At 43.5% G+C, this 22,575-nt stretch overlaps 11 protein-coding genes across 11 annotated transcripts; 4 read left to right on the plus strand and 7 right to left on the minus strand.

Moving 5' to 3' along the window:
* Positions 1-11: 11 nt before the first annotated feature.
* BBOV_III007720 (variant erythrocyte surface antigen-1 alpha subunit) lies at positions 12-3,935 on the minus strand. The gene is made up of 3 exons (XM_051767267.1): positions 3,792-3,935; positions 3,620-3,685; positions 12-3,586 (listed from the first exon to the last, which is right to left on the minus strand). Exons 1-3 carry the CDS (start codon positions 3,913-3,915, stop codon positions 57-59), a joined length of 3,720 nt encoding a protein of 1,239 aa, XP_051623495.1. The 5' UTR covers positions 3,916-3,935; the 3' UTR covers positions 12-56.
* Positions 3,936-4,090: 155 nt separating this feature from the next.
* Positions 4,091-7,942, plus strand: BBOV_III007730 (variant erythrocyte surface antigen-1 alpha subunit). The gene is made up of 3 exons (XM_001611851.2): positions 4,091-4,248; positions 4,343-4,408; positions 4,481-7,942. Exons 1-3 carry the CDS (start codon positions 4,116-4,118, stop codon positions 7,915-7,917), a joined length of 3,636 nt encoding a protein of 1,211 aa, XP_001611901.1. The 5' UTR covers positions 4,091-4,115; the 3' UTR covers positions 7,918-7,942.
* Positions 7,943-8,951: 1,009 nt separating this feature from the next.
* Positions 8,952-9,616, plus strand: BBOV_III007740 (SmORF protein). The gene has a single exon (XM_001611852.1). It carries the CDS (start codon positions 8,974-8,976, stop codon positions 9,532-9,534), a length of 561 nt encoding a protein of 186 aa, XP_001611902.1. The 5' UTR covers positions 8,952-8,973; the 3' UTR covers positions 9,535-9,616.
* A 212-nt stretch (positions 9,617-9,828) lies between these two features.
* Positions 9,829-10,505, plus strand: BBOV_III007750 (uncharacterized protein). The gene is made up of 3 exons (XM_001611853.2): positions 9,829-10,103; positions 10,139-10,204; positions 10,241-10,505. Exons 1-3 carry the CDS (start codon positions 10,054-10,056, stop codon positions 10,281-10,283), a joined length of 159 nt encoding a protein of 52 aa, XP_001611903.1. The 5' UTR covers positions 9,829-10,053; the 3' UTR covers positions 10,284-10,505.
* Position 10,506: 1 nt separating this feature from the next.
* Positions 10,507-11,695, minus strand: BBOV_III007760 (uncharacterized protein). The gene is made up of 3 exons (XM_001611854.2): positions 11,365-11,695; positions 10,616-11,327; positions 10,507-10,580 (listed from the first exon to the last, which is right to left on the minus strand). The coding sequence occupies exons 1-3, from the start codon at positions 11,399-11,401 to the stop codon at positions 10,571-10,573; spliced, it is 759 nt and encodes a 252-aa protein (XP_001611904.2). The 5' UTR covers positions 11,402-11,695; the 3' UTR covers positions 10,507-10,570.
* Positions 11,696-11,830: 135 nt separating this feature from the next.
* BBOV_III007770 (uncharacterized protein) lies at positions 11,831-13,666 on the minus strand. The gene is made up of 8 exons (XM_051767656.1): positions 13,375-13,666; positions 13,110-13,337; positions 12,876-13,072; positions 12,457-12,837; positions 12,206-12,419; positions 12,088-12,170; positions 11,978-12,052; positions 11,831-11,940 (listed from the first exon to the last, which is right to left on the minus strand). Exons 1-8 carry the CDS (start codon positions 13,649-13,651, stop codon positions 11,872-11,874), a joined length of 1,524 nt encoding a protein of 507 aa, XP_051623496.1. The 5' UTR covers positions 13,652-13,666; the 3' UTR covers positions 11,831-11,871.
* On the minus strand, positions 13,659-14,886 carry BBOV_III007780 (succinyl-CoA synthetase alpha subunit family protein). The gene is made up of 4 exons (XM_001611856.2): positions 14,837-14,886; positions 14,697-14,801; positions 14,003-14,576; positions 13,659-13,929 (listed from the first exon to the last, which is right to left on the minus strand). Exons 1-4 carry the CDS (start codon positions 14,873-14,875, stop codon positions 13,661-13,663), a joined length of 987 nt encoding a protein of 328 aa, XP_001611906.1. The 5' UTR covers positions 14,876-14,886; the 3' UTR covers positions 13,659-13,660.
* Positions 14,887-14,982: 96 nt separating this feature from the next.
* BBOV_III007790 (putative casein kinase II alpha chain (CK II)) lies at positions 14,983-16,337 on the minus strand. The gene has a single exon (XM_001611857.1). The coding sequence runs from the start codon at positions 16,292-16,294 to the stop codon at positions 15,023-15,025; it is 1,272 nt and encodes a 423-aa protein (XP_001611907.1). The 5' UTR covers positions 16,295-16,337; the 3' UTR covers positions 14,983-15,022.
* A 56-nt stretch (positions 16,338-16,393) lies between these two features.
* Positions 16,394-18,626, minus strand: BBOV_III007800 (HSP70 family protein). The gene is made up of 2 exons (XM_001611858.1): positions 18,320-18,626; positions 16,394-18,282 (listed from the first exon to the last, which is right to left on the minus strand). The coding sequence occupies exons 1-2, from the start codon at positions 18,414-18,416 to the stop codon at positions 16,421-16,423; spliced, it is 1,959 nt and encodes a 652-aa protein (XP_001611908.1). The 5' UTR covers positions 18,417-18,626; the 3' UTR covers positions 16,394-16,420.
* Positions 18,627-19,100: 474 nt separating this feature from the next.
* BBOV_III007805 (uncharacterized protein) lies at positions 19,101-20,274 on the minus strand. Its single transcript, XM_051767708.1, has 5 exons — positions 20,231-20,274; positions 20,056-20,157; positions 19,966-20,021; positions 19,636-19,927; positions 19,101-19,371 (listed from the first exon to the last, which is right to left on the minus strand). The coding sequence occupies exons 1-5, from the start codon at positions 20,262-20,264 to the stop codon at positions 19,133-19,135; spliced, it is 723 nt and encodes a 240-aa protein (XP_051623782.1). The 5' UTR covers positions 20,265-20,274; the 3' UTR covers positions 19,101-19,132.
* Positions 20,275-20,283: 9 nt separating this feature from the next.
* On the plus strand, positions 20,284-22,523 carry BBOV_III007810 (uncharacterized protein). The gene is made up of 10 exons (XM_001611859.2): positions 20,284-20,576; positions 20,611-20,755; positions 20,792-20,977; positions 21,252-21,498; positions 21,532-21,587; positions 21,622-21,704; positions 21,742-21,799; positions 21,837-22,168; positions 22,204-22,356; positions 22,393-22,523. Exons 2-10 carry the CDS (start codon positions 20,675-20,677, stop codon positions 22,496-22,498), a joined length of 1,302 nt encoding a protein of 433 aa, XP_001611909.1. The 5' UTR covers positions 20,284-20,576; positions 20,611-20,674; the 3' UTR covers positions 22,499-22,523.
* Positions 22,524-22,575: the final 52 nt, after the last annotated feature.

Genomic DNA, 22,575 nt, shown 5'->3' on the forward strand with positions numbered 1-22,575 from the left:
GTGCGTCTAGGATGCTTTATACTGTAGTACATTATTTTGTCGATGCGGTGAACCAACTACGTAACTCCATGACAATGCTTCTTCCCACCCTTGTCATCTATACTATAATCTCCTTCATCCTTCTTCTCCTGCTGGTACCCCTCCAGATTGAATGGGTTACCGTAGCTAAAGCCATGTCTGTACAACACCGGTAGTACCCCGGTACACGATACGATTGATTGGCATCCACACTGTCCACTTCCCTGTCCGTGTTCTCCCTTCTTGCACTTATTGGGGTCACACTGTCCCTTACAGCCCCGGCATTCAATCTGTTGGAATTCACTATAGAGTGACTGTAATCCACCTTCAAGGGCATCTGATAGGTATAGTACCCATGAGAGGTATGTTCTACCGAAGGTGGCACTTACTGCTGTATAGAGTTCACCGGTTAGGGGGGATACGTAGTGGTTACCGTCAGTGAGTGTTGAGAGGTTACTAGTGGTGGCACCGGCACTGGAATATGGAACGGCACTACCAGTGCCCTTGTCTCCCTTAATACCTATTAGTGCTGCGCCGACTTTATCCCGATACGGCGCATCCCCTGTTTTTGGAATCCAGTCTATCTTCTTTACCTCTTCCCTTAACCCAGAGGCACACCAGCCGCAAAAGTATTTCTCCTTGTTCTCCTCATAAGATCCACTTGGATTTCCATTGTGTTCACATGGTACGTCCTTGTCTTGTTCTCCCTTTGGTGGCTTTCCCTTTTCCTTCTCTCCTACACCTCCTCTAAAGAACCCGAATACATCACCCAGTACCTGCGGTGTCGTGGCACTGAGTGCTGCTGTGACCCTCACTAGTGTATAGACACACGACTGCATCATGTTCTCGTTACTGAAGAAGTAGAGGATGCCATAAAGGCGTTGGCCAGTCATATCACTGATGCTGCCACTATAGAATTGACCTCTAAAACCCATGGGCAAGGGGCAGCATTGACCTGAGCCATTACAGTGTCCTAGGTGGGATGAGGCCAGTGGGTAGTCTGGTTGTTCCTTCTCCTGGTTCACCACTGCACTACAACTAAAACCCGGCAAGCGATCTTCGAGGAATGCCTGTAGAGGTGATGGTGTGCCGTCCATGTATTGTTGGTGGCATTTGTCACAGTAACTGGACACTGGCTTTTGGCCACACTTGCTGGAGTGTGATTCACATGGCGGGCACTTGGGAGAGGTGCAGATTGAAATGAGGTCTTTGACGGCTTTGTGAAAACCTTTTTCGTGGCCATTCAAATTTGTATTTTCATCCACATTTGACTGTTCCTTCTCCAGAACTTCTTTCAACTCTTCCTCTAGGGCTTTCTTCATTAGATTCAATACCTCCCGTATCTTATGGATAGCACTACTCAGCGCATTCTTACCCTGATCGAAATCATTACTATTTGCCGCCCCTAGTTTCCCGTCTAACTCCCCTAGTATTCCACCACCATTCGTTAGCTCCCCTAGTTTCACATCCAGCCCATCCATGCCATCCAGCCCTTTCTTCACCGCCTCCTCTAGTTCCTTCCCATCCAGCCCATTCTTAGCCGTCCCTAGTGCCCTCTTCACCTTCTCTATCACACCCTTATCCTTCCCTTCCAATGCCTCCTGGGCATTACCTAATTGTACCACTACTTCACCAATCTTCTCCAGTAGATTTTTGGCCGTTTCTATGTGCTCTACCCCGTTTGACGCTGATGTCCCCCTGATCACCCCCACCAACTCCCCCTTTACTTTATCCACCCTCCATTTCCTATCATGTTCCATGGGGTCACACCCCAGGCACATCCAGCTAACTACATCCCTCCCAAGCACTCCACTACCATACCTACACTCACGCCATTTACCTCCTAGGGCTACCTTCACTGCACATTGCTTCCTAAGGAAATACAACTGGTAGAATAGAGCCCTAATGTAATGTACCACCTGGTTGTATGCTTGGATGGACACAGTGGGATAGGTGAATCTACAGGCTGTGTTGGCGTATAAGGCATGGATAGGTGGTTCTTTAGTGGTGTCAGTGCCTTTAAGTCCACCCTGGATACCTATGAGGACCAATGGGCAATACTGAGTCACTGCTTGGAAGTGAGCAAACAGGTTGAATTCATGTACTGTAATGGGTGCTGTGCGGCCTGTCTGGTAGAACGAAAGCTGTTTTTTGTCCTCGAAATCTGGTGCTACCTTTTCCAATATTCCTTTCGAGTGCGTCAGTATCTTTGGATATGCCGGACTATAGGGCAATGCACTGAGCCAGTAGAGGATCTCACGGATGGTCTTGGGAGTTTTATTTTCCGCCTTAGGCGGACCCTTCTTCTGTAATCCAGTAAAGTAAGCGCATGATAGAATGTAGAGCTTGTACAAGGCGCCACATTTGTGGATGTTTTCCTCAGTTATGCTGGTGGTGCCATTATTGAAGACAATAGCTTTACTGCAAAATGCACCCTTGTCCATGGTATGTATATATCCAGCATAGTTCATACCAGCTGGTTGTCTGAATGTATTAGCATGGTTGTCATGGCCATGTACAGCAAAGTTATGCCAATCACCAGTATTCGGAAATCCCAAATATAACTTACCCATAATCCCATCCCATATAATAGCATCCCATCTATTTCCAGGACCATGGTCGTTCATCATTGCCTTAGGAAACCCTAGGGCCTGAAGCCATTGTGACAGTGTACCATCATCTAGACCACTGCCATCCAGGATGTGATTGTTCCATCGGGGGCTGCTGGAATGGTACTTTCCAGTCCAATACATATAGGTAATGCCACTCCAGATGAGACATACTGAGCCAAGTAATGTCTGGGCACATTGGTGACGTCTATCAGAGGCAGTAGTGTCATAGCTATTGTCTCCGGGAGGAATATCTATTAAATCTTTCCAATATGGTTTGACGTCTACCCTCTTGGATTGCGTGAATGACTCCCTCATAAACACCGTTCTACTAGGGTACGAAGACATGTAGCTATCCCTGTTACACTCATCACGGCCAACAACCCCGTCCTCGATTATACAACTACACTCCCTTTTACAGTTCCCACATCTACCATTACAACAACACTTGCAGCATTTACCTTCTTTAGCACATTTACACTCCTCGCCAGTACTACAGTCACTACCACCACCAGGACTACACTTACACCCATCTCTACTACCACTACACCTTGTACACCCCCTGCCCAGGTGATGTCCATTCTTGTCATCATCCGCCACGGCCACGTCCCATTTCATACACCCACACGTGCCACACTTGTTCTCATGCTTTACATCCTGTAGATACGTGCAGCCATCTTTAGTGCCATGTTGATTGTTATTGCTACTACCACCGCAGCCGTCCCAACACGTCTCTATCTTACTCCACCCAACGAGTGCACTGAGTACCTGTGCCAACTGGTCTACATATGTCCGGACCACTGCAGTACCACCTAGTCCCTGTACCAGAGAGAATAGCTCATTGAGGCACTCTGTGACTCTCGCTTTTGGGGGGCCCTTCTTCTGTTCACTGTCAGTCTCCTTAGTATCTCCCTCATAACCTATAGGGACCCATGAGGTACTGTATACCGGTGGTAGTACTATACAGTACTACTAGACTACTCAGTACTTACCATAGTACTCCAGTTGTACTGACTGCAGTAGGTCAGTCACTGCCGCCGCCAGGCCACATATACATTCTGTACAATAATGATTTCCATAGCACTAAGGCGCGCCACTGTAAAGGACACTGTCAGGGAGCATCAATAGGGCGCGCATAACACAGTAGTGTCTACAGTAACGTACCTCCATCACCCAGCTTCTTACCATCCTTACCAGTTACCCTCAGGACCCAGTCAATGGCCTCCTTCAGGTTGGTGGGAGCCTCTGTTAGTGACGCCTTCGGCGTGAAAGTGCTATTCACGGCCATTGTCAGTGCCTTTAGGAGTACTCAGCAGTACTCGCAGTGGTGAGGAAGTGGTCTGGCTATCGTGGTGGAATCCTATATATACTGAGCGCGCCCGTAGATTGGTGGCGCGCATACTATTCTATGGGATTCCACCCCGATACATTGACCTTGACTACCACTGACTCTCACTGGACACTCTCGAAACAAGGGGTGGTGACATAATGGCAGCAGCAGCGGCTCAGAATACCTGGAAGCCCTATGACAAGCTAACAGATCCTCCCACCAACCTGAAGGAGGCCATTGACTGGGTCGTGAGGGTAACTGGTAAGGATGGTAAGAAGCTGGGTGATGGAGGTACGTTACTGTAGACATATGGATATAAGGGCGCCATATAAGTAATAGTGGGCGCCTTTGGCGCCCATTAGTATATTGACTCACCCCCGTACAGAATGCATATGTGGCCTGGCGGCGGCAGTGACTGACCTACTGCAGTCAGTACAACTGGAGTACAATGGTAAGTACCCAGTACTAGAGTAGTACTGTATAGTACTACCACCGGTATACAGTACCTCATGGTGTCCTATAGGCTATCAAGGTGATGTTAAGAATGGTACTACTGACAGCGGTGCCAACAATGGCGCCACCGAACAGCAAGTCATAGACCACCTCAATGGACTTTTCTCCCTAGTCCAAGGACTAGGTGGTACTGCAGTGGTCCGGACTTATATAGACCAGCTGGCACAGGTACTCAGTGCACTCGTTGGGTGGAGTAAGATAGAGACGTGTGATAAGAGCAATGGCAAGTGTGGTGGCGATGAAAAACCACACGGCCAAGAGAGCTGCAAGTATCTCAAGGATGTAACGCGGGATGATAGGTCATGTGACACATGTGGGTGTATGAAATGGGACGTGGCCGTGGCGGATGATGACAAGAATGGACATCACCTGGGCAGGGGGTGTACAAGGTGTAGTGGTGGTGGAAGTGATTGTACGTGTAAAGATGGTGAAGATCAGTGTGCTGTTGGCACAGAGTGTAAGTGCGCTAAAGCAGGCAAATGCTGCAAGTGTTATTGTAAGGATGAGTGCAAGGCGAAGTGTAAGGAAGAGTGTAGATGTGATAAGCACAGCTACATTATGCGATACAGATCTACGTATACAATGGAACTGATTGATGCAAAATACTGGACTGAGATTAAACCAATAGAAAAGCCACCTACGTGGGCGGATCTCCTGGATAGGGGTAATGGTAAGACCCCCTCCAAACGCCGTCACCAATGCGCCCGCATCCTCCTAGGGTCAGTATGTCTCATCTGGAGTGGCATTACCTATATGTATTGGACTGGAAAGTACCATTCCAGCAGCCCCCGCTGGAACAATCACATCCTGGACGGTAGTGGTCTAGATGATGGTACCCTATCACAGTGGCTACAGGCCCTAGGGTTTCCTAAGGCAATGTTGAACAATAGTGGGCCACAGAATAGACTTGATAAGGTCATATGGGATGGACTTAATGATAAGTTGCTTCTAGGGTTTGCAGTGCCTAGTGGCCTTAATACTAGTGGTGTTGCCAATGACCATAATGGTAATACAGCCAGAAATCCGTTCAATATGAACTATGCCGGTTTTGTGCATACTGCACATAGGGATTCATTCAATGAACAAGCTATTGTGTTTAAAAATGACGGCTCTAGTACTACTGACACTAATCAACACAAGATCGGTGCCATTTTCAAGCTTTATATTCTATCATGTGCATATTTTACTGGATTACAGAAAAAGAGTAGTACCCAAAGCACTGCCCCTAGGAATCCCAAGACCATCCGGGATATCCTATACTGGCTAAGTGCATTGCCCTATAGCCCGGCATACCCCAAGATATTGATACATGGTAAGGATAGACTAAAAGAAGTGCTCAAGAAACCCGGAGAAACTGACTCTACCAATGGAGAGACACAACTCAAGTTCTATCAAACAGGTCTTAAACATCCCATTACCGTTGATGAATACAACCTATTTGCCCACTTCCAAGCAGTGACCCAGTATTGTCCACTGGTACTCATAGGTATCCAGGGTGGTCTCAAAGGCACTGACAAAACACTAGAACCTGCCATTCACGCCCTCTACGCCAACACGGAATGCAACTTCACATATCCAGGAGTACCCATCCAAGCATACAACCAGGTGGTACACTACATTAGGGCTCTATTCTACCAGTTGTATTTCCTTAGGAAGCAATGTGCCGTGAAGGTCACTTGTGGAGGCAAATGGCGTGAGTGTAGGTATGGTAAGGATGTGGTGTCCAAGGGGGTCATTAGCTGGATGTGCCTGGGGTGTAGCCCCATGGAACATGATAGGAAATGGAGGGTGGGGAAAGTGGGTGACTTACTGAAGGGGGTGAAGGAGAGTGATCCTATAGTGAAGAATCTAAAGGCACTATTGGAGAAGATTGGTGAAGTGGTGGTACAATTGGGTAATGCCCAGGAGGCATTGGAAGGGAAGAAGATAGATGGGATCAATGCGGTGAAGAAGGCATTAGAGGGGGTGAAGAAGGCACTAGAGAGTGCTAAGGGGGCACTAGAGACGGAGTTGGGGAAGAAGGGTGGGCTGGATGGGAAACTAGGGGAGGCTAAGGCGAAACTAGATGCACTGACGAATGGTGGTAGTGGTAGTGGAGGACTACTAGGGGAGGTAGTAGGACATGGTGGACTAGAGAAGGCAGAGAAAGATGAGTATGATCCCGGTAAGAACAAAATAAGTGCCGCTATCAATGGAGTGCGCAATGTATTGGAGGCATTGAAGAAAGAACTAGAAAATGATAATTCACATCTATACGGCAGCATACCCTATTGGATCACGCAAAAATGCCTTCAATCTATAGATCAGATCAAAGACATATGCAACTCTCCCAAGTGCCCAGGATGCACAAAACACAGCAACAAGTGCGGCCAACCATCCAATCCCACTGTCTGTCCGGCATGTCTCCAACCCACTACCACTGGTGTCCCCTCCCCCCTCCAGGCATTCCTCGAGGATCGGTTACCAGGTTTTAGTTGTCAAGAGGTACCTGAGACCGACAAGCCAGAGTACCCACTGGCCTCATCCCACTTGGGACACTGCGGTGGCTCCGGCCAGTGCTGCCCCTTGCCAATGGGTTTTAGAGGTCAGTTCCAAAAAGGTGTCACCAATACTGGCCAACGCCTTTATGGCATCCTCTACTTCTTCAGTAACGAAAACATGATGCAGTCGTGTGTCTATACACTGGTGAGAGTTACTGCAGCACTCAGTGCCACGACACCGCAGGTATTGGGTGATGTATTCGGGTTCTTCAGGGGTGGTGTAGGAAATCCAGTACAGAAGGAGGGGGAGGTCAGCAAGAACTGCGATCACCAGAATGACCCCAAAACGTCGACAGGCAATGACAAGTACTTTTGTGGCTGGTGTGCCTCTGGGTTAAGGGATGAGGTAAAGAAGATAGAGTGGATACCAAAGGGGTCGGACGCAGGAGGTCAATACATGGACAAAGTCGGTAAAGCACTAAGAGATATTAAGGGCAGTGACAGCACTGCTACTACCACTGCATATTCCAGCACTGCTACTGCCAATACCTCCCTCTCACGACTCACTAAGAACTGCCAGTACCTCTCCCCCCTAACAGGTGAGCTTTATACCGCAGTGAGTGCCACATTCGGTGGAACATACCTCTCATGGGTACTATATCTATCAGATGCACTTCATTCAGGACTAGAGTCACTATATGAGGCATTCCAACAGATTGAATGCCGGGGCTGTAAGGGACAGTGTGACCCCAACAAGTGCAAGAAGGGAGAACACGGACAGGGAAGTGGACAGTGTGGATGCCAATCAATCGTATCGTGTACCGGGGTACTACCGGTGTTGTACAGACATGGCTTTAGCTACGGTAACCCATTCAATCTGGAGGGGTACCAGCAGGAGAAGAAGGATGAAGGAGATTATAGTATAGATGACAAGGGTGGGAAGAAGCATTGTCATGGAGTTACGTAGTTGGTTCACCGCATCGACAAAATAATGTACTACAGTATAAAGCATCCTAGACGCACATATATATAAGCTATATACGGTTAATGTTTAGGCTGTACTCTTTATTACTGCATTACTCCTTAAGAGCCATGGCACGGGATTCTCGTTTATCGTTAGTTGATAGATGATTTCAATCTCTCATTGTAGTGTTATACATAGATGACTTCCCGCGATAATAGTAATGGTTATAAGACGGGCAATATATAATTTTTACTAGAAACCACATGGTCATTGTCAGTTCTTATGACATGATTACTATACTATACATAGACGTACCAAGTAACCATAACAACTCCCTTTTTAGATATACAACTCCTAACAGTGACATAGTAACCTATGCTCTAATGTAATATGGAATGTTGTTTTTTTAACATGAGTGCTAGCTGTAGTTAACAACCTTCTCTATTAAGCACCATGATATTACCATGCATTATGGCATCTCTAGATCACTCATCACTACAGCATAAGTCGTCTTTGTGGCATCATTGCTCATAGGATAATGCCCTATTATACCGTTGTTGGCAACGTTATGCAACATAGATATACATATAATTCATCTCGGACTCATTATGGAATCTGTTTTCATAATGGAGAGTAACGAAACAAAAGCATCTATGACGCCGTACTGGCACATGGAATCACAGTATGTCATGGTCAAAAGCACACTGTATCACTTGGTGAGGTAGCATTTTGTCTATCACGTGATTGTTGTTGTACAGATGGTGACACTCATGTCATATATCGTAACAATTACATTCTTGTTGTTAATGTCTAGCTCAAGGAGTATTTGGCCAGTATTTTTCTCTAGAGCACCTGTATTAATAGTGACCTGATCACTGTCTGACAGTGACACAGTCACAATATTATTACATCACATAGATATCTACAACCAAGCACCTTATAGAACTGCACTGAAGAGCAACCATCAAGTTAATTGCACTTGTGCTATAGCTATGGGGATTAACGGCAACAAAATGTGTAACACCTGAGAATCTCACTCTTGACCCATCTCCACAAAATATGGTAGCTCTTAACATGTTATGGAAGCTCTCTATAGTTGTGGCATTTGGGTTTTCCGCTACGGCTACCTCAACAGATATAGCCCCGGAGCAACCCAAGAAGGAATCGTTCTTAAGTAGATTCTTCGGTAAGAATGAGAAATCTGCCACTAAATCTCATGACGTATCCGAACCGACGAAAATTGACACTCAAAAACACAGTGAAACAGGTCTCCCCAAGTACGATGTAGAGTGGTATCTGTTACCAAAGCCTGAAAATAGAGCTGCACTACGTAGTTTTTTGCCGTGGTATTTGTCCCTTTCTGTGCCATATGACTGTAATGAGGCAATAGAGACCGAAGTTGAACAAGACATTAGGGAGTATTTCTTATGGAGTGACTTTGAATGGTATATGCTGCCCGAGCCGGGAAGCAGAACTACGCTTCTTAATTTGTTACCACCTGATTTGGCCTCTATGATCCCAGAAGACTGTAACGAACCAATAGAGTTCGCAGTAGAAAAACAAATTTGGAAGTATTTATCATCGAGTGAGCATGAGCAGCAGGCAATGCGTCCATCTTGATATTATTGTTCCAGGTAAATTATAAATCTTGGCGCAACTTGATGAAAACGAGGTTATAATAAAGTAATAGTACTTCGGCATCGGTGGTAGACCACAGCGCCACATAATGATACATATGGACTAGTATGTCATGGCTAATAGTGCACGGTTGGCCTTTTTTGGTAGTAGTGCCCAATGTTGTCAAGGACTGTGCACTGATGGGTTACTAATAATGCTTATTAGCAGTGCCTCTAAAGTGCCGGATCCTAACATAACACGTCTAAAATGCAACGCATTCGTCAGAGTCAATATTATATAGATATGTATCATTGTCAGTGGATTATAGGATTACTGTTGGCTGGTGGGTCCTTACGTCACTATAAAGTCAACACTAGAAAGGCATCGCTTCGTTAGGCCCCGTATTGATAGTAATGCATACCCTAGACGCCCTTTGGGGGACACACGTGATACTGCATAGGTAGTGATATGCCAGCATCCAATATGTTAAGACAATGTTCTCCGTTCTAAAAGGCAGATAAGATGACAGAAGACACACTATTCAACCAGAGAAATGAGCCGTGTTATATGATGTAAGTCAGACAGAAGAATACATATTACTCTATAGACAAGTGGCCGAAGTAGTACGCCAAATTGTTGCACCTGAGCTGGATTTCAAAGATTTTTTCAACAAGTAAGTTGGTTGGATGAGAATTCAACAAGTACATAGAATCTATGAGAACATAGTGGAGTTTTTGAACTGGACATCATGACATTTTGATCGTTATTACACCACTTTAGTATACGCTGATGTTTGACAGTCCCTGTAAATCACACAAGGATATCCTGTTCTCATACACAAACTTTTATCGGGATATCACTGTCATTATACAACAATAAGGCCTTTTCACAGTTGAATGGATACCCAATAGTGAGAGTCCTGCCTACAGTTGTGTTATAACAAATCAACAACTTAAAATTATTATTCGTTTATCAATTATCCACTATGGGTGGTCCAATGTTTAATGCTTGATGCTGATATGAACCTTGTTACTTGACCTTAACCAGTTCTATGTCACAATGTGTTGAACCTTTGGATCCTTACCCAGTGATTTCAGTCATTTCAGTTTGAATCTGCATGGCAAACCTTGCAAACTTGGTGTTCATACCTAATTCAGCCTGGTGTCTGGTGATGGCCCTATCTATTTGCATAGACGTGTATCCAAACTTCTTTTGTACTTTTGCCGCAATGATAGCTTGAACCGCAATGCTTGCTGCATTACTGTTCAGATTGGGTTGCATGGTCAAGGGCTGCTGTGTGGTTTGGATATCTTGCAATTCCTTGAGCATAAACTCGTATACGTTCACGATCTCGTCTGGCACGATGTCATGTTCATCTTCTGGTGTTTCTCCAGTAGGGAGGTTTATCATTGCCATGATGTGTGAACGTACGGTCGGGTCGTTTTGGTATCTTTCTACCAGGTAATCGAGGTCGAAAAGAGTAAGTCCTCTGGCTTTCAACGGGTCATTAGGTACATCCTTGACTACACGATGATACACATCTAGCATTGTATCCTTAAAATCACTACCCATGATCTCACTAACTAAAGTTTGCAGCAACGACTTGGCCTTATCTTGATTGGCTGCGATTTTGGCTAAGAGGTCGATCACATCAGTCTTGGTCATCTTCTCAACCACTTTGCTAGCTGCTGCCATGTCAGAAGGGTCGTATTCCTTCTTGAACAAATCATTTTCATCCTCTTGGTTATCATCCTTAAGGAAGTAGTAAACCAGCCAGGCAGCAGCTGCTGCGGCACCTGTTTGATTGGTAAATCATAAAATATAGACACTTACCGGTCATTGCCAACGCCTTTGTGTAATTGTAGCCCATTTCGAAATGAGTTTGTGACGTTTAAATATACACCCAGTAATAATGATTTGGCGTGTTAGACAGACGGCGATAGTCGTTTCCCAATACCTTTGGAATGCGCAATCGTCTTTTTAGATAAGCAAAACGTTCGGCAACAAATTATTAAAGAATAATCTTCCGTTTGTATTAGGCTAATCACACGATTTATTGAAGCCTTATTAACCCAGGCCACGTTAAGCAGACTACTAGGATTGTATTCAATAAATTATCTCAAAGAAGCCACCTGATTAATAATAGCAAACACAGAAGTTTTTTGTGTGCTTAGGGTGTATTAATTTTTGTGTGTTCCTGTTGCTATTTTTCTCAGCATGGGGGAGTATCAACCTTCTGCCATGTACGCCCAGGTATTGATATCTATTTTATCACATTTTACATCACGAGGTAGTGTTAGTGGTTACTATGTGTAGCTGTTTCATTACGTAGAATCATAGTCAGCCTTTTATGACGGCTATTGGCCTTAGCTTAACGCATTTCTTTGAGATTCCAGCTTCATGACACGTCTATTATTGTGGTAATAGTACGTTTGTAATGACTTACTTGTACAACATCGGTGACATCCTTATAGGATTCCGGTGCTTCTTCTGAAATGAGGTTCGGTGAAGCCACTCGAATCTACTTTCTATAAAGCTGGTGGTGTGTCAACATACTGATATCCCCTTGTCATACAGCTTGTTAAGTACGTCTTTGTAATCTAGAGTACATCTGCTTTTGTTTCTGCTAAGGGCACGTCCTGTTTATTTTTGATGATTTCCATGGACAACATACCTGCTCCATGACAGGTTGAACCGAAGGTGAGGTCCATAGCCAGTTCTGTACCCGTTAAGACATACGAGCATGTGCCCATAGTGCCACCGACAAGCACCGGTTGCCCTATTAGCTGGTAATCCGCTGGCACTAATGGGTGGAGCGGCCCGAAGGCTCTTGTTGACCCTTTTCTATGTACCAGGAGGGTCTGACATTGCCCATCTACCATATGTTCCTGGGTTTCATTGTAGAAAACATATCTTTTTACTTACTTCAACCTTTGCGATGTTATGCGATACGTCATAAATGAGGTGCATATCAAGATCGTCAGGAGTTTCGCCGAACGTTTTGGAGAATGCTTGCCTCATGAGGAACGTGATAGCGCTTCTATTGACCCATGCGTAGTTAGAGGCTGCGGCCATTGCCTTTAGATAGTTGATACCTTCCGGAGAGTTGATCTTTGCACATGACAATTGCTTGTCTAATACCTTAATGCTTGATGCACTGGGCGATGCTTCCATATGCAGTAACGCATCTGTTGCTACCTGGTGTCCCAAACCTCTACTACCAGAGTGTATCATGACGCATATTTGATTAACTTCGTGTATGCCCATGGCCTTTGCTGCAAGTTTATCGTACACTTCTTCTACGACCTGTTAATGTTGATACGATTTCAGTTATATATAATCACCTGTACTTCTGCATAATGGTTGCCTGCTCCTAAAGTACCCATTTGGGGTAAACCTCTTTTTTTAGCTCTTGATGACACCATAGTAGAATCAGCTTGTATCATCCTTCCAAACTCTTCGCAATGTTCTTTATCTTCTGCCCACGAGTATCCTTGAGCCACAGTCCAATCCATTCCATATTCCAATATATCGTTAAGGGCTAATGTATATATGATGCCGAATATTTACTACTATACCTGCGTTGGTACATGGTATGATACCCTGTGATCCCACTCCTACAGGTATATGGTCAAATATTGACTGCACTAGCTGCTCCTTCACAGGTGTCACATCATTTAAAGTCAGATTAGTTCGTAGTAATCTGACTCCGCAATTGATGTCGAATCCTACTCCCCCTGGTGATACAACCGCCTCTGGGTTATTCATATCAAACGCTGCCACATTTCCTATGGAGAATCCATAACCTACAGTTACACATGATTATAAAAATTCAATGTCTACCTGAATGTGCATCAGGCAGAGCTATGCTTCCCTTGACTATGCCTGGCAAGGCTGCTACGTTGGCAAGTTGCTTTAATGCCGGTAGAAATGTACCTGAATCGGCTGTATATTGTTCTAGTTCTTGAAACAATAGCTTAGATAGCTTTTCATTGGCAAATACGTAGCCTTCTACGTTCATACCGGGTACGAAGCCCTTTTTGACGCGATACATGTGTTTAGCTAATGGGTATGGTTCTATAAAGGCACATTCTGCCTCGTAAGATGTGCGTTTCGACATTATAAAAAATCATTTAATAAGTTCTTTCTTCATGGTGGATCCTAGTAGCGCAGGTGTCTCAGCCACCACTACTCCAGCGTCCCGTAAGGCCTTGATTTTCCCTTGAGCGGTTCCTGTATTTCCGCTTATAATGGCACCAGCATGTCCCATTCTCCTTCCTGGAGGGGCGCATGTGCCGGCTATGAGTGCTACAATGGGTTTATCGGTGGGATTTGCCTTGATCCATTCCGCGGCATCTTCTTCGGCGTTACCACCAATCTCTCCAATAAGCATGATTCCTGCGTATGAGTAAACATTTGAAAGTTAAATGCAAAGCAGTACGCTTATTATTCCAATTATACGGGTAATTACCTTTTGTTTGTGGATCATCAACGAACTTCTTCAACACATCGATGAAGGTGAGCCCACCAAATGGATCTCCACCAATGCCAATACAGACAGATTGTCCCAGTCCGTTGCTTGTAGTTTGCGTCACAGCTTCATACGTTAGTGTACCACTTCTACTTACAATTCCTATGCACCCCCTTTTATGAATATGTCCAGGCATGATACCAATTTTGCATTCTTCAGGTTTAATAATACCTGGACAGTTCGGTCCAATAAGTTTAGATTTGCACGCCGGATCGCTTATAATTGACTTGACTTTGATCATTTCGTGCTGTGGAATTCCTTCAGTGATGCATATGATGAGTGGCATTTCAGCTTCCACCGCTTCAATAATGGATCCAGCTGCACTTGGCGGTGGCACAAATATCACTGTAGCATCTGCTCCAGTTTCTTTCTTTGCCTCTGCTACTGATGAGTAGACTGGGAGCGAATGTTTGCCTTCTGAGCATTGCCACATGGTACCAGCCTTCTTGGGGTTAACACCACCAACGAACTTAGTGTTGTAATAATTCATGCATCCTTCAGCGTGCAAAGATCCCTGTATGGCATGAGCCGTGTGTATGTAATATATCAGATAAAATGAGAAGCTGTATCTATTGCATTGCAAGAGCTCAATTTAGCATGGCAAAGTTTATCATCCTGTTATTAGTCTACATACCTGTTTCCCAGTAAGTCCTTGGCATATGATTTTTGTGTTTTTATCCACATAAACCATGGGTGTGGAAGAGAATAGCCTCATGGACTGTTGGACGCGTGCGAAGGGCTGAGGCAACATAAGTTTTATGATTAAATGCTCACCCTAAAGGTAAGAATTTTACCAACACGAGAAATTGCCATTTTAATGTGCCGCTTGGAAAATAATAAGTGATCCTATTCGGTCATCGATTGCCGCACATTAAGACTCGCAGCGACCGACGTGAATAAATTTACACAACGTTTTTTTAAAGAGTGCGTAAAAATAAGTTTAATAAGTTAGTGTTTAATTTAGGCCACATCTTTGAAGAAAGGGTGGTCCATTGCATCCTTTGGTGTGATTCTCATGGTGTGGTCGTACACCAGCATCTTATCTATAAGATCGATGACTTCTGGCACACAAAGGTGTTTATTTTCATCCTCGATGAAACTAGACCACGGCTTGCGCGGATAATTGCCCAGTATTTTTTCGTATACTGGAGCCACCTTAAGTCCGTACTTCTTGAAGTAGGCACGTAGGTCCTCGGTTCCTAGAACCTTTGCAATCTTAACAAGCTGGTCGTAATTGTCGTGTCCATAAAAGAACGGTTCCTTTTTGAATACCATTCCTGCCAACATACATCCAATACTCCATACATCCAAGCTATAGTCGTAGTACTTCATGTCTACTAGTAGCTCAGGTCCCTTGTAATATCTACTTGCAACTCTTACGTTGTATTCCTGTTCAGGGTGGTAGAACTCGGCCAAACCCCAGTCAATTAGTTTCAATTCCCTCTTTTCATGGTCAATCATGACGTTATGCGGCTTCACATCTCTGTGCATGATACCTTGGCTGTGAGCATAGTCCACGGCCTTGAGCAGCTGGTACATGTAGTACTTGATATCTGCGATCGTGAATGTTGGATACAAGATTTTGAAATCCGTGTTGTTGACGTATTCAAATATAAGCGATGGAGTTCTGCTCTGAGGGTCCTTGACGATGTCTAATAGCTTAATGATGTTTGGCCCCCCGCTGAGGTTTTGTAGAATCTTGATTTCCCTCTTGATTTTTTTCTTTTTCAATGGCTTAAGAATCTTGACAACTATACGTTCGTGTGTAAGGAGATTTGTACCTTCAAAAACCTCGCTGTACTTGCCGCGTCCAAGCTTCCTCACGATCTCATAGTTGTTAGGGACATTCCACATGAGTGTAATGTTTTCATAGTCCCAATAATCAGGACCACGTTTAGTGTTAACATCTGCATATAGCTTAGGAAGGATGATGGGCAAATTTGTGTTTGGATATGTTCCGCGTGATGTCGCGCGTTTCTCACTCTCGACATCCATATTAGTTGGACTTGGTTCGTCGTTCTCACTCTCTTCTATATAACCCTCCGGATTTACAAAAATTCGGATAGATCCCCGAAAGGCTAGAGGCTTCCTTTGTTGTCCACGGGGCGCTCCTGATTGGGCAGTGCCAACCTCGTTCGCGCTCACTGGTTTTAGTGACACACCGCTATGGAATGCCGCAAACAACAAATTTGAAGCCAAATATAGCTTCCATACTCCACCGGTGAGTTTCATCCCAGTAAAACGTATACGAAGACGGCTTCAGACCCGACTGATTATATTAGACACTTACTGTTGTCTGCAGACACGTCCCCACACCAAGCTATTGTTTTTAAATGGTTTTACTGATATTAGGCATGTTTATAGCTCATCACTGTAGCCACTATCGTCTGCCTGTTCGCTGGAGCCGTACAGCTTTGCGATGATAGGGTTGCATATGGCCTCTACTTCACGTTGCTTGTCGGTGTTGTCTTGTGCGTCAGCATCTGGATGTTGCATCATCCAGGTTTCGGCTTCAGAAATGGCCTTCATAATGATGTCCTTGTCATCATCTTCGATTTTATGTGCCAATTTGTCCTTGTCTTGGACCGTTTTCTTCATAGAGTCGAGGTAGACCTCTAGCGCCTGTTTACTCTGAACCTTTTCGAACACTTCCTTATCCTTTTCCGCATTAGCCTCGGCATCGCGGATCATACGTTCAATTTCTTCTGGTGAAAGGCGTCCCTTGTCGGGAGTAATAACGATGTTACGCTTCTTACCACTTCCCTTTTCCTCAGCAGAGACACTGAGGATACCATTAGTGTCGACATCGAATGTAACTTCGATTTGTGGCACACCACGGGGTGCCGGAGGAATGCCAGTCAAGTCGAATTTACCCAGATGGGTGTTGTCCTTGGTCATGGTACGTTGTCCCTGGTACACCTGGATGGTGACAGTGGATTGGTTGTCTGATGAGGTGGAGAATATCTGTGATTTGTGTGCTGGTAGGAGTGAGTTCCTTTCGATGATAACTGACATAACTCCACCAACGGTTTCAATACCCAGAGACAATGGGCACACATCTAACAGAAGCACGTCGTGTGTTGATTCACCAGATAGCACACCCCCCTGCATGGCGGCACCGTAAGCAACGGCCTCATCAGGGTTAATTCCGTAGTCAGGTTCCTTACCGAAAAACTCTTCGATCATCTTCCTGATCTTGGGGATACGTGTTGAACCACCGATAAGCACGACCTTTTGTATTTCGGTCTTTGACATTTGTATAGTCTTTAGCACATCCTTGACGGTGTCTAGCGTCTTGACAAACAAGTCCTCATTGAGACTTTCGAACTTTGCCCTGGTGAGTGTCTCGCTGAAGTCCTTACCATCGATGAGGTTTTCTATTTCGATAGTGGTTTCTGTAGTAGATGAGAGAGTACGCTTGGCGGCCTCGACCTCCTTACGTAGCTTTTGTACGGCCTGTTTGTCCTTCATAATATCGATTCCATGCTTCTTTTTGAAGATCTTGATAAAGTGGTCCATGACTCGCCTGTCAAAGTCTTCACCACCAAGGTGGGTGTCACCGGCAGTACCGATGACTTCGAAGACACCAGAGTCAAGCATAAGGACTGATACATCGAAAGTACCACCACCAAGATCATATACAAGGATATTAGATTCGGTGGTAGCCCTGTCTATACCATATGCAATAGCGGCAGCGGTGGGTTCGTTGATGATGCGTACAACTTCAAGACCGGCAATGGCACCAGCATCCTTGGTTGACTGACGCTGGGCGTCGTTGAAGTATGCAGGCACAGTGATAATGGCCTTGTGTACCTCCTTTCCCAAATAGTTTTCGGCTATTTGTTTCATCTTTTTAAGCACCATAGCACTAATTTCCTCAGGTGCATACTCTTTGGTGGTTGCACCTTTAATTTGGATGTAAGGCCTACCACTCTTGTTGACAATGGCATACGGTAAAAGCTTCATGTCATTTTGAACCTCCTTGTCGTTGAACTTGCGTCCAATCAACCTTTTCACGTCGAAGATGGTGTTGGTGTAATTGATGGTTGCGTCACTTTTTGCAGCCTCACCTACCTTGTGTCCATCATCGGTGAATGAAACATATGAAGGAGTAATACGATTTCCCATCTCATTTGTGATGATTTCAACACGGCCATTTTTGTAGATACCAACACAGCTGTATGTGGTACCCAGGTCAATACCGATAATTGGTCCTTCAACTACAAACAAATTATTGCCTAGAAGCTTCCGACTTACCCTTTCCGGACCCTGAATCTGCGTTGGCAATGCTACCACTCAGCGCAATGGCCGAGAGGGCAGTGACCACAAAAGTGGCCAAGGATTTACCGATCATTTTGTTAAAATGAAGGCCAAGTTGTGCGTGTAATATTGCATCAAAATAGCGTAATACTTGGCTGAAGGTGTGCCTGGTCGCACACGTACAGTTCACCTTTTTGTTTTGACTTGCACCCTTTACGATGGGTCTATGGTCTAATTAATGTTGTTGGCAACCTACTGTGATTACCTCCAAACAGGATGCTATAGTTTGCTTTATTGTTTGCAAAAACAGTAGAAGTTAGTTGATTGTTTCCAAGGACGTCTCGATTCTTCACACCTACCCTACCCCCATCAACCGTAATGTGCTGTCATTGTGTATAATTTCAACCTTCTGGCTCATTATGGATCTAATAACTTTTACATTATATATTATGAGGGCTGTCTTAGTGAGTTGGTAGCATCATAAACGTACACCTCATTGTGATTCTGTTGTTTTGTCGTTGTCTATAGTACGTTGTTATGCTGGCGTACGGATATGTCTATGTTTGAGTTACCTATGTTGTACATTTACACATTACGTTTTTACGGCTATTTTATGTTACTGTGTGGTTGCGATTTTAAAATTTCCTTCGTTATTGACATTTTGAAGTCTCTACTGGTTACGCTTACACATGTTATTTATTATTTCAGACATATCTCTTTTATATTAGAACAAATGAATACTTTTAACGTCATATATACAACAACTTCAGTTTAAGTGAATGGGTTTAAATTGTTTGGTCACTTGTGTCGCTACATATCCTTCTTCTGTATACATGCTTCGTAATCTTTAAAGTGTTTACTGCATTGTAGTACCTTTTCGAAGTTATCTGTTTCTAATGTAGTGGTTTCACTGGTCCTCGATGATGCTTTAATGGTATTGTAAAAGCTATTTAAACAGCTTGCCAACAACTGTTCGGAACGTTTACACTGTACATCAGATTCTGATGTTCCTTTAGGTTCAGATTTAGTATAAGCAGTTTGTTTTGTTGCTGAGAAGTCTTGTAGGAATTCTCTCGATAGAAGAATTTTATGCCCTTCCATCTTGTGGTTTACGCGTATTCTTTAATTTGGGTGCATGATCCAATTCTGTCAAATCTTCACAGGGTCCTTATTTAAAAAATGGCATACACCTTTTAAATCCCATATTTTCGCATATGTATTCTTATGTTGAGTTAAATTCATTTGTTTCTGCATAATATCGCATTTTGTAGCTTTAAACTATTCAATTAGAAATTGGTTGTAGACACTCCTACGACTGAGTTTCCTCAGTATGGTTTTTTGCGTATTTTCCAGTCTTTCGATTGAGTACATTAATTGATCAAGTTTAGTTTTTAGAGATTCCAAGTAAGGTTCAATCTCTGTCCGAATTGTTAGTAGTTCCGGTATTTCTATAGAATGTTGATTGGTATCCACCGCCTGTATTACACTGCCTATTTCAGTATCATCCTTTTGTACCCCTAAATCGCAGTGCAGCTTTATGGTATTTAGATTTGATTCCAGTTTACATGCTAATTCTTGTGAGTATACCAAGTGGTTATCGTCCTTCTATTTTTAGCATAGGGTCATCTTTACTGGAAACAAACATGAAACTCGACGATTCTCTTTTTTATTGTGTCTTCTTTTGTTATTTTGTTGTTTGCTGGATATATTAAACCTTATATGGAACTACTTACTGTAAATTCTTTTATTACGTTGGCTTTGTAGTGTGTACTGATTAGGTAATGTTACTTCGGGCTTGTCGTCATCGAGTGCTGGGACTACCAGCGTTTGTGATTCTATGTTCCGTGAATCTTTATATATGGATATTATGAATCGTTTTAAAATCTAGGTGTGTATTGAATAACTTACGGCTGTCTTTTAGGCAGGGTTCTTTGTCTTCCATTTTATTTATCATTGTCTATCCTTTCGTTTCGCTTTTATAATATCTATAGATCTACTAATGCCCATTTCATTGTTAAGGATCACTTAGGAGTTGGTGGATGCATTCTCATTTCTGCCTTCTATATGGAAAATTCCTTGTCTAAGCCCATTGCATCCTCTAGAGCCAGCGACGACTGCACATTTTGCCGTGTTACCGGTACTTTATTTTTGACTGGTGTTGGTATATACGCATTTGATTGCGCTAGGAAGGCTAGACACAAGCCTATGGATCGTTATTTCAGTATAGTTTTTGGCACGGGTGCTTTATGCATGGGTATGTTGTCTTATTTGTGCTGAATAAAGTTTAGCTGCTTACCGTGGGTTTGGGTATAAAAGGACTCTCTAGTACCTGATTGACACCTCTTGTTAACTATGATTAGTGTAACAACTATTTTCGTCGTTGATTTAAATCGTAAGCCTCTATCGGTTGATCCTACGGATGAGGAGTTACAGGTTAGTTTGCCATCACTTTGCACCATTGGTTTTTAGGACGCCAAGTTGTTGTATTATTATCCTGACCACTGTGAGATTGAGGAACGCCGATCGCATTTTGGGCTGATTGAGGGTTTGATTGGTCTTATCTCCACGTTCACCACTAACAAGATAGATTTCCTAAAGACAAAGCTCTTTACAACTACTGTTAGCGAGTGGTATCCCGGCGTGTATTTAGTTGTGGTAGGTCTCTGAAACTGTTAGTTATAAACTGATATGAGCCAATTAGTGTTATGTATGCTGTGTTGACACCAACCACGTGTTAATACCCTTTTGTTGTACTACTATTTTCCCGGTATATCTACTTTCCAGTAGAAATGGACATACATGCTTTTTAATACACTTCAAATTCTTTTTATTATTTATTGTTCTGATCCATGTATATGATTTCTTTCTTTTACGTAGTATTATAAAGGTCAGAGTAGATCCATATAGACAGTGACATGACAATTTTTAGTGTTTCAAGGACGATGAAAAACATTCTAGTGAGATGCTTGAGTACAGCCACTCATGGAAGCATTTGATAAACAAGATTGTTTTAGAGAATGCTAAAAGGATTTTTGAGCTGCTTTATGGCCCTCTTAATGAACACCTAGAGCTTGCCACCTCTTCGGGAAACCTAGATGACCTAAGGATTGCTTTTGACAACTTTTTGCCATCCTTCTTGACGAAATCGGTATCAAGCTCGTTTAACATTTTAAAGGGTATGTAACCTTTGTTAGTAGGATAATGTACAGATTGGGACGCCACTAACAAAGCCCATATTAACTCTGCGTTTGCTTTGGACGCTCAGGTAATCCATTTTACTTGGGTTACCATATTTTCAGACCCTGATAACTGACATTTGTCTTGAGTTTAATGAGGTGAAGGAGTATTTGTTAATTTACAACAGGGAGATATTTCTGTCTTCGTAGGTTTTCCTTATGTTTTTTGGATAGTCTTTGCAGCCTTGACATTGATGACATGATGGTTATTTACACCTTTTTGATAAAGCATGAGGGTAGTGTAAGTTCGAGCACATCTACTAATTTATGTTATGCAGGTGACTAAGGATGCTGAATCTCGTGTAAAAACATTGACTCCTACAGTATCTAATGAAGTCCATGTATTAGAATCCGACACGGGTGTAGCTTTCGGGCCTCGTGTTCGTGTTAAAGGGCGGGATTACTATTTATCGGCTCTTTGTTTTGGTGGTTTGATACTGATTTTACTGCTAGATTCTCGTGATATAGTACTATCGCTAAACAACATAAAGGAGTACCTTAATGGTATACCTCATGGCCTTAAAGCTTTGCTGCGGTCGATCTCCAATCCATCTAGTTCTTCGAAGTTACGTACGCTTAGTCTCAATAGCACAACTAAGACCATTCGAAGGTATTGTTCGGCATGCATATCTATATCTTTTGCAGTATTGGTTACGAGCCTTTGGACGACAAGAAGTTACGTGAGTTGTATATCATTCGCGGTATCCACCACTTGATTGAATCTAATGCTGCCCACTTGAATCGCGTGGACGTGAAAACATCGGACGGTTGGATATGTTCACAAGTATCTAACGATCGGTATGTTAAGTCATTGCGACATGATACCTTTTACAGCGAGATGTATCTATCTTTATCGTCGGACCGTTTGGGTTTGACTGCGGTTACTCAAACTTTTGACGATTTTGTGAAGAGCCATTTGGGTGGCATATACTTCATCTAGCTTTAATGATAATTTAACCTTGTCCTATATATACTATAGCGTTCGTTATATAACTGGTGGTTAATCTGGTTACACTT

The sequence above is a fragment of the Babesia bovis genome, chromosome 3 (genome assembly GCF_000165395.2).
Source record: "Babesia bovis T2Bo chromosome 3, whole genome shotgun sequence".
Taxonomy (NCBI): domain Eukaryota; phylum Apicomplexa; class Aconoidasida; order Piroplasmida; family Babesiidae; genus Babesia; species Babesia bovis.

Coding starts and splice junctions, on each gene's coding strand:
- BBOV_III007720 (XM_051767267.1), bottom strand. CDS start 3,915: ATGGCCGTGAATAGCACTTTCACGCCGAAGGCGTCACTAACAGAGGCT. Junction 3,686..3,791: donor TAAGAAGCTGGGTGATGGAG/GTACGTTACTGT, acceptor ATTATTGTACAG/AATGTATATGTGGCCTGGCG. Junction 3,587..3,619: donor AGTACAACTGGAGTACTATG/GTAAGTACTGAG, acceptor AGTACTGTATAG/TACTACCACCGGTATACAGT.
- BBOV_III007730 (XM_001611851.2), top strand. CDS start 4,116: ATGGCAGCAGCAGCGGCTCAGAATACCTGGAAGCCCTATGACAAGCTA. Junction 4,249..4,342: donor TAAGAAGCTGGGTGATGGAG/GTACGTTACTGT, acceptor ACCCCCGTACAG/AATGCATATGTGGCCTGGCG. Junction 4,409..4,480: donor AGTACAACTGGAGTACAATG/GTAAGTACCCAG, acceptor GGTGTCCTATAG/GCTATCAAGGTGATGTTAAG.
- BBOV_III007740 (XM_001611852.1), top strand. CDS start 8,974: ATGGTAGCTCTTAACATGTTATGGAAGCTCTCTATAGTTGTGGCATTT.
- BBOV_III007750 (XM_001611853.2), top strand. CDS start 10,054: ATGACAGAAGACACACTATTCAACCAGAGAAATGAGCCGTGTTATATG. Junction 10,104..10,138: donor AATGAGCCGTGTTATATGAT/GTAAGTCAGACA, acceptor ATTACTCTATAG/ACAAGTGGCCGAAGTAGTAC. Junction 10,205..10,240: donor TTCAAAGATTTTTTCAACAA/GTAAGTTGGTTG, acceptor ACAAGTACATAG/AATCTATGAGAACATAGTGG.
- BBOV_III007760 (XM_001611854.2), bottom strand. CDS start 11,401: ATGGGCTACAATTACACAAAGGCGTTGGCAATGACCG. Junction 11,328..11,364: donor AAAGGCGTTGGCAATGACCG/GTAAGTGTCTAT, acceptor CCAATCAAACAG/GTGCCGCAGCAGCTGCTGCC.
- BBOV_III007770 (XM_051767656.1), bottom strand. CDS start 13,651: ATGTCGAAACGCACATCTTACGAGGCAGAATGTGCCTTTATAGAACCA. Junction 12,420..12,456: donor ATAACATCGCAAAGGTTGAA/GTAAGTAAAAAG, acceptor AATGAAACCCAG/GAACATATGGTAGATGGGCA. Junction 11,941..11,977: donor ATGTCACCGATGTTGTACAA/GTAAGTCATTAC, acceptor CCACAATAATAG/ACGTGTCATGAAGCTGGAAT.
- BBOV_III007780 (XM_001611856.2), bottom strand. CDS start 14,875: ATGGCAATTTCTCGTGTTGGTAAAATTCTTACCTTTAGG. Junction 14,802..14,836: donor GTAAAATTCTTACCTTTAGG/GTGAGCATTTAA, acceptor ATGTTGCCTCAG/CCCTTCGCACGCGTCCAACA. Junction 13,930..14,002: donor TGATGATCCACAAACAAAAG/GTAATTACCCGT, acceptor ACTCATACGCAG/GAATCATGCTTATTGGAGAG.
- BBOV_III007790 (XM_001611857.1), bottom strand. CDS start 16,294: ATGAAACTCACCGGTGGAGTATGGAAGCTATATTTGGCTTCAAATTTG.
- BBOV_III007800 (XM_001611858.1), bottom strand. CDS start 18,416: ATGATCGGTAAATCCTTGGCCACTTTTGTGGTCACTGCCCTCTCGGCC. Junction 18,283..18,319: donor AGATTCAGGGTCCGGAAAGG/GTAAGTCGGAAG, acceptor ATTTGTTTGTAG/TTGAAGGACCAATTATCGGT.
- BBOV_III007805 (XM_051767708.1), bottom strand. CDS start 20,264: ATGGAAGACAAAGAACCCTGCCTAAAAGACAGCC. Junction 20,158..20,230: donor ACCCTGCCTAAAAGACAGCC/GTAAGTTATTCA, acceptor CACGGAACATAG/AATCACAAACGCTGGTAGTC. Junction 19,928..19,965: donor AGAGAATCGTCGAGTTTCAT/GTTTGTTTCCAG, acceptor TGCTAAAAATAG/AAGGACGATAACCACTTGGT.
- BBOV_III007810 (XM_001611859.2), top strand. CDS start 20,675: ATGATTAGTGTAACAACTATTTTCGTCGTTGATTTAAATCGTAAGCCT. Junction 21,499..21,531: donor CTCGTTTAACATTTTAAAGG/GTATGTAACCTT, acceptor GATAATGTACAG/ATTGGGACGCCACTAACAAA. Junction 21,705..21,741: donor AGGGAGATATTTCTGTCTTC/GTAGGTTTTCCT, acceptor TAGTCTTTGCAG/CCTTGACATTGATGACATGA.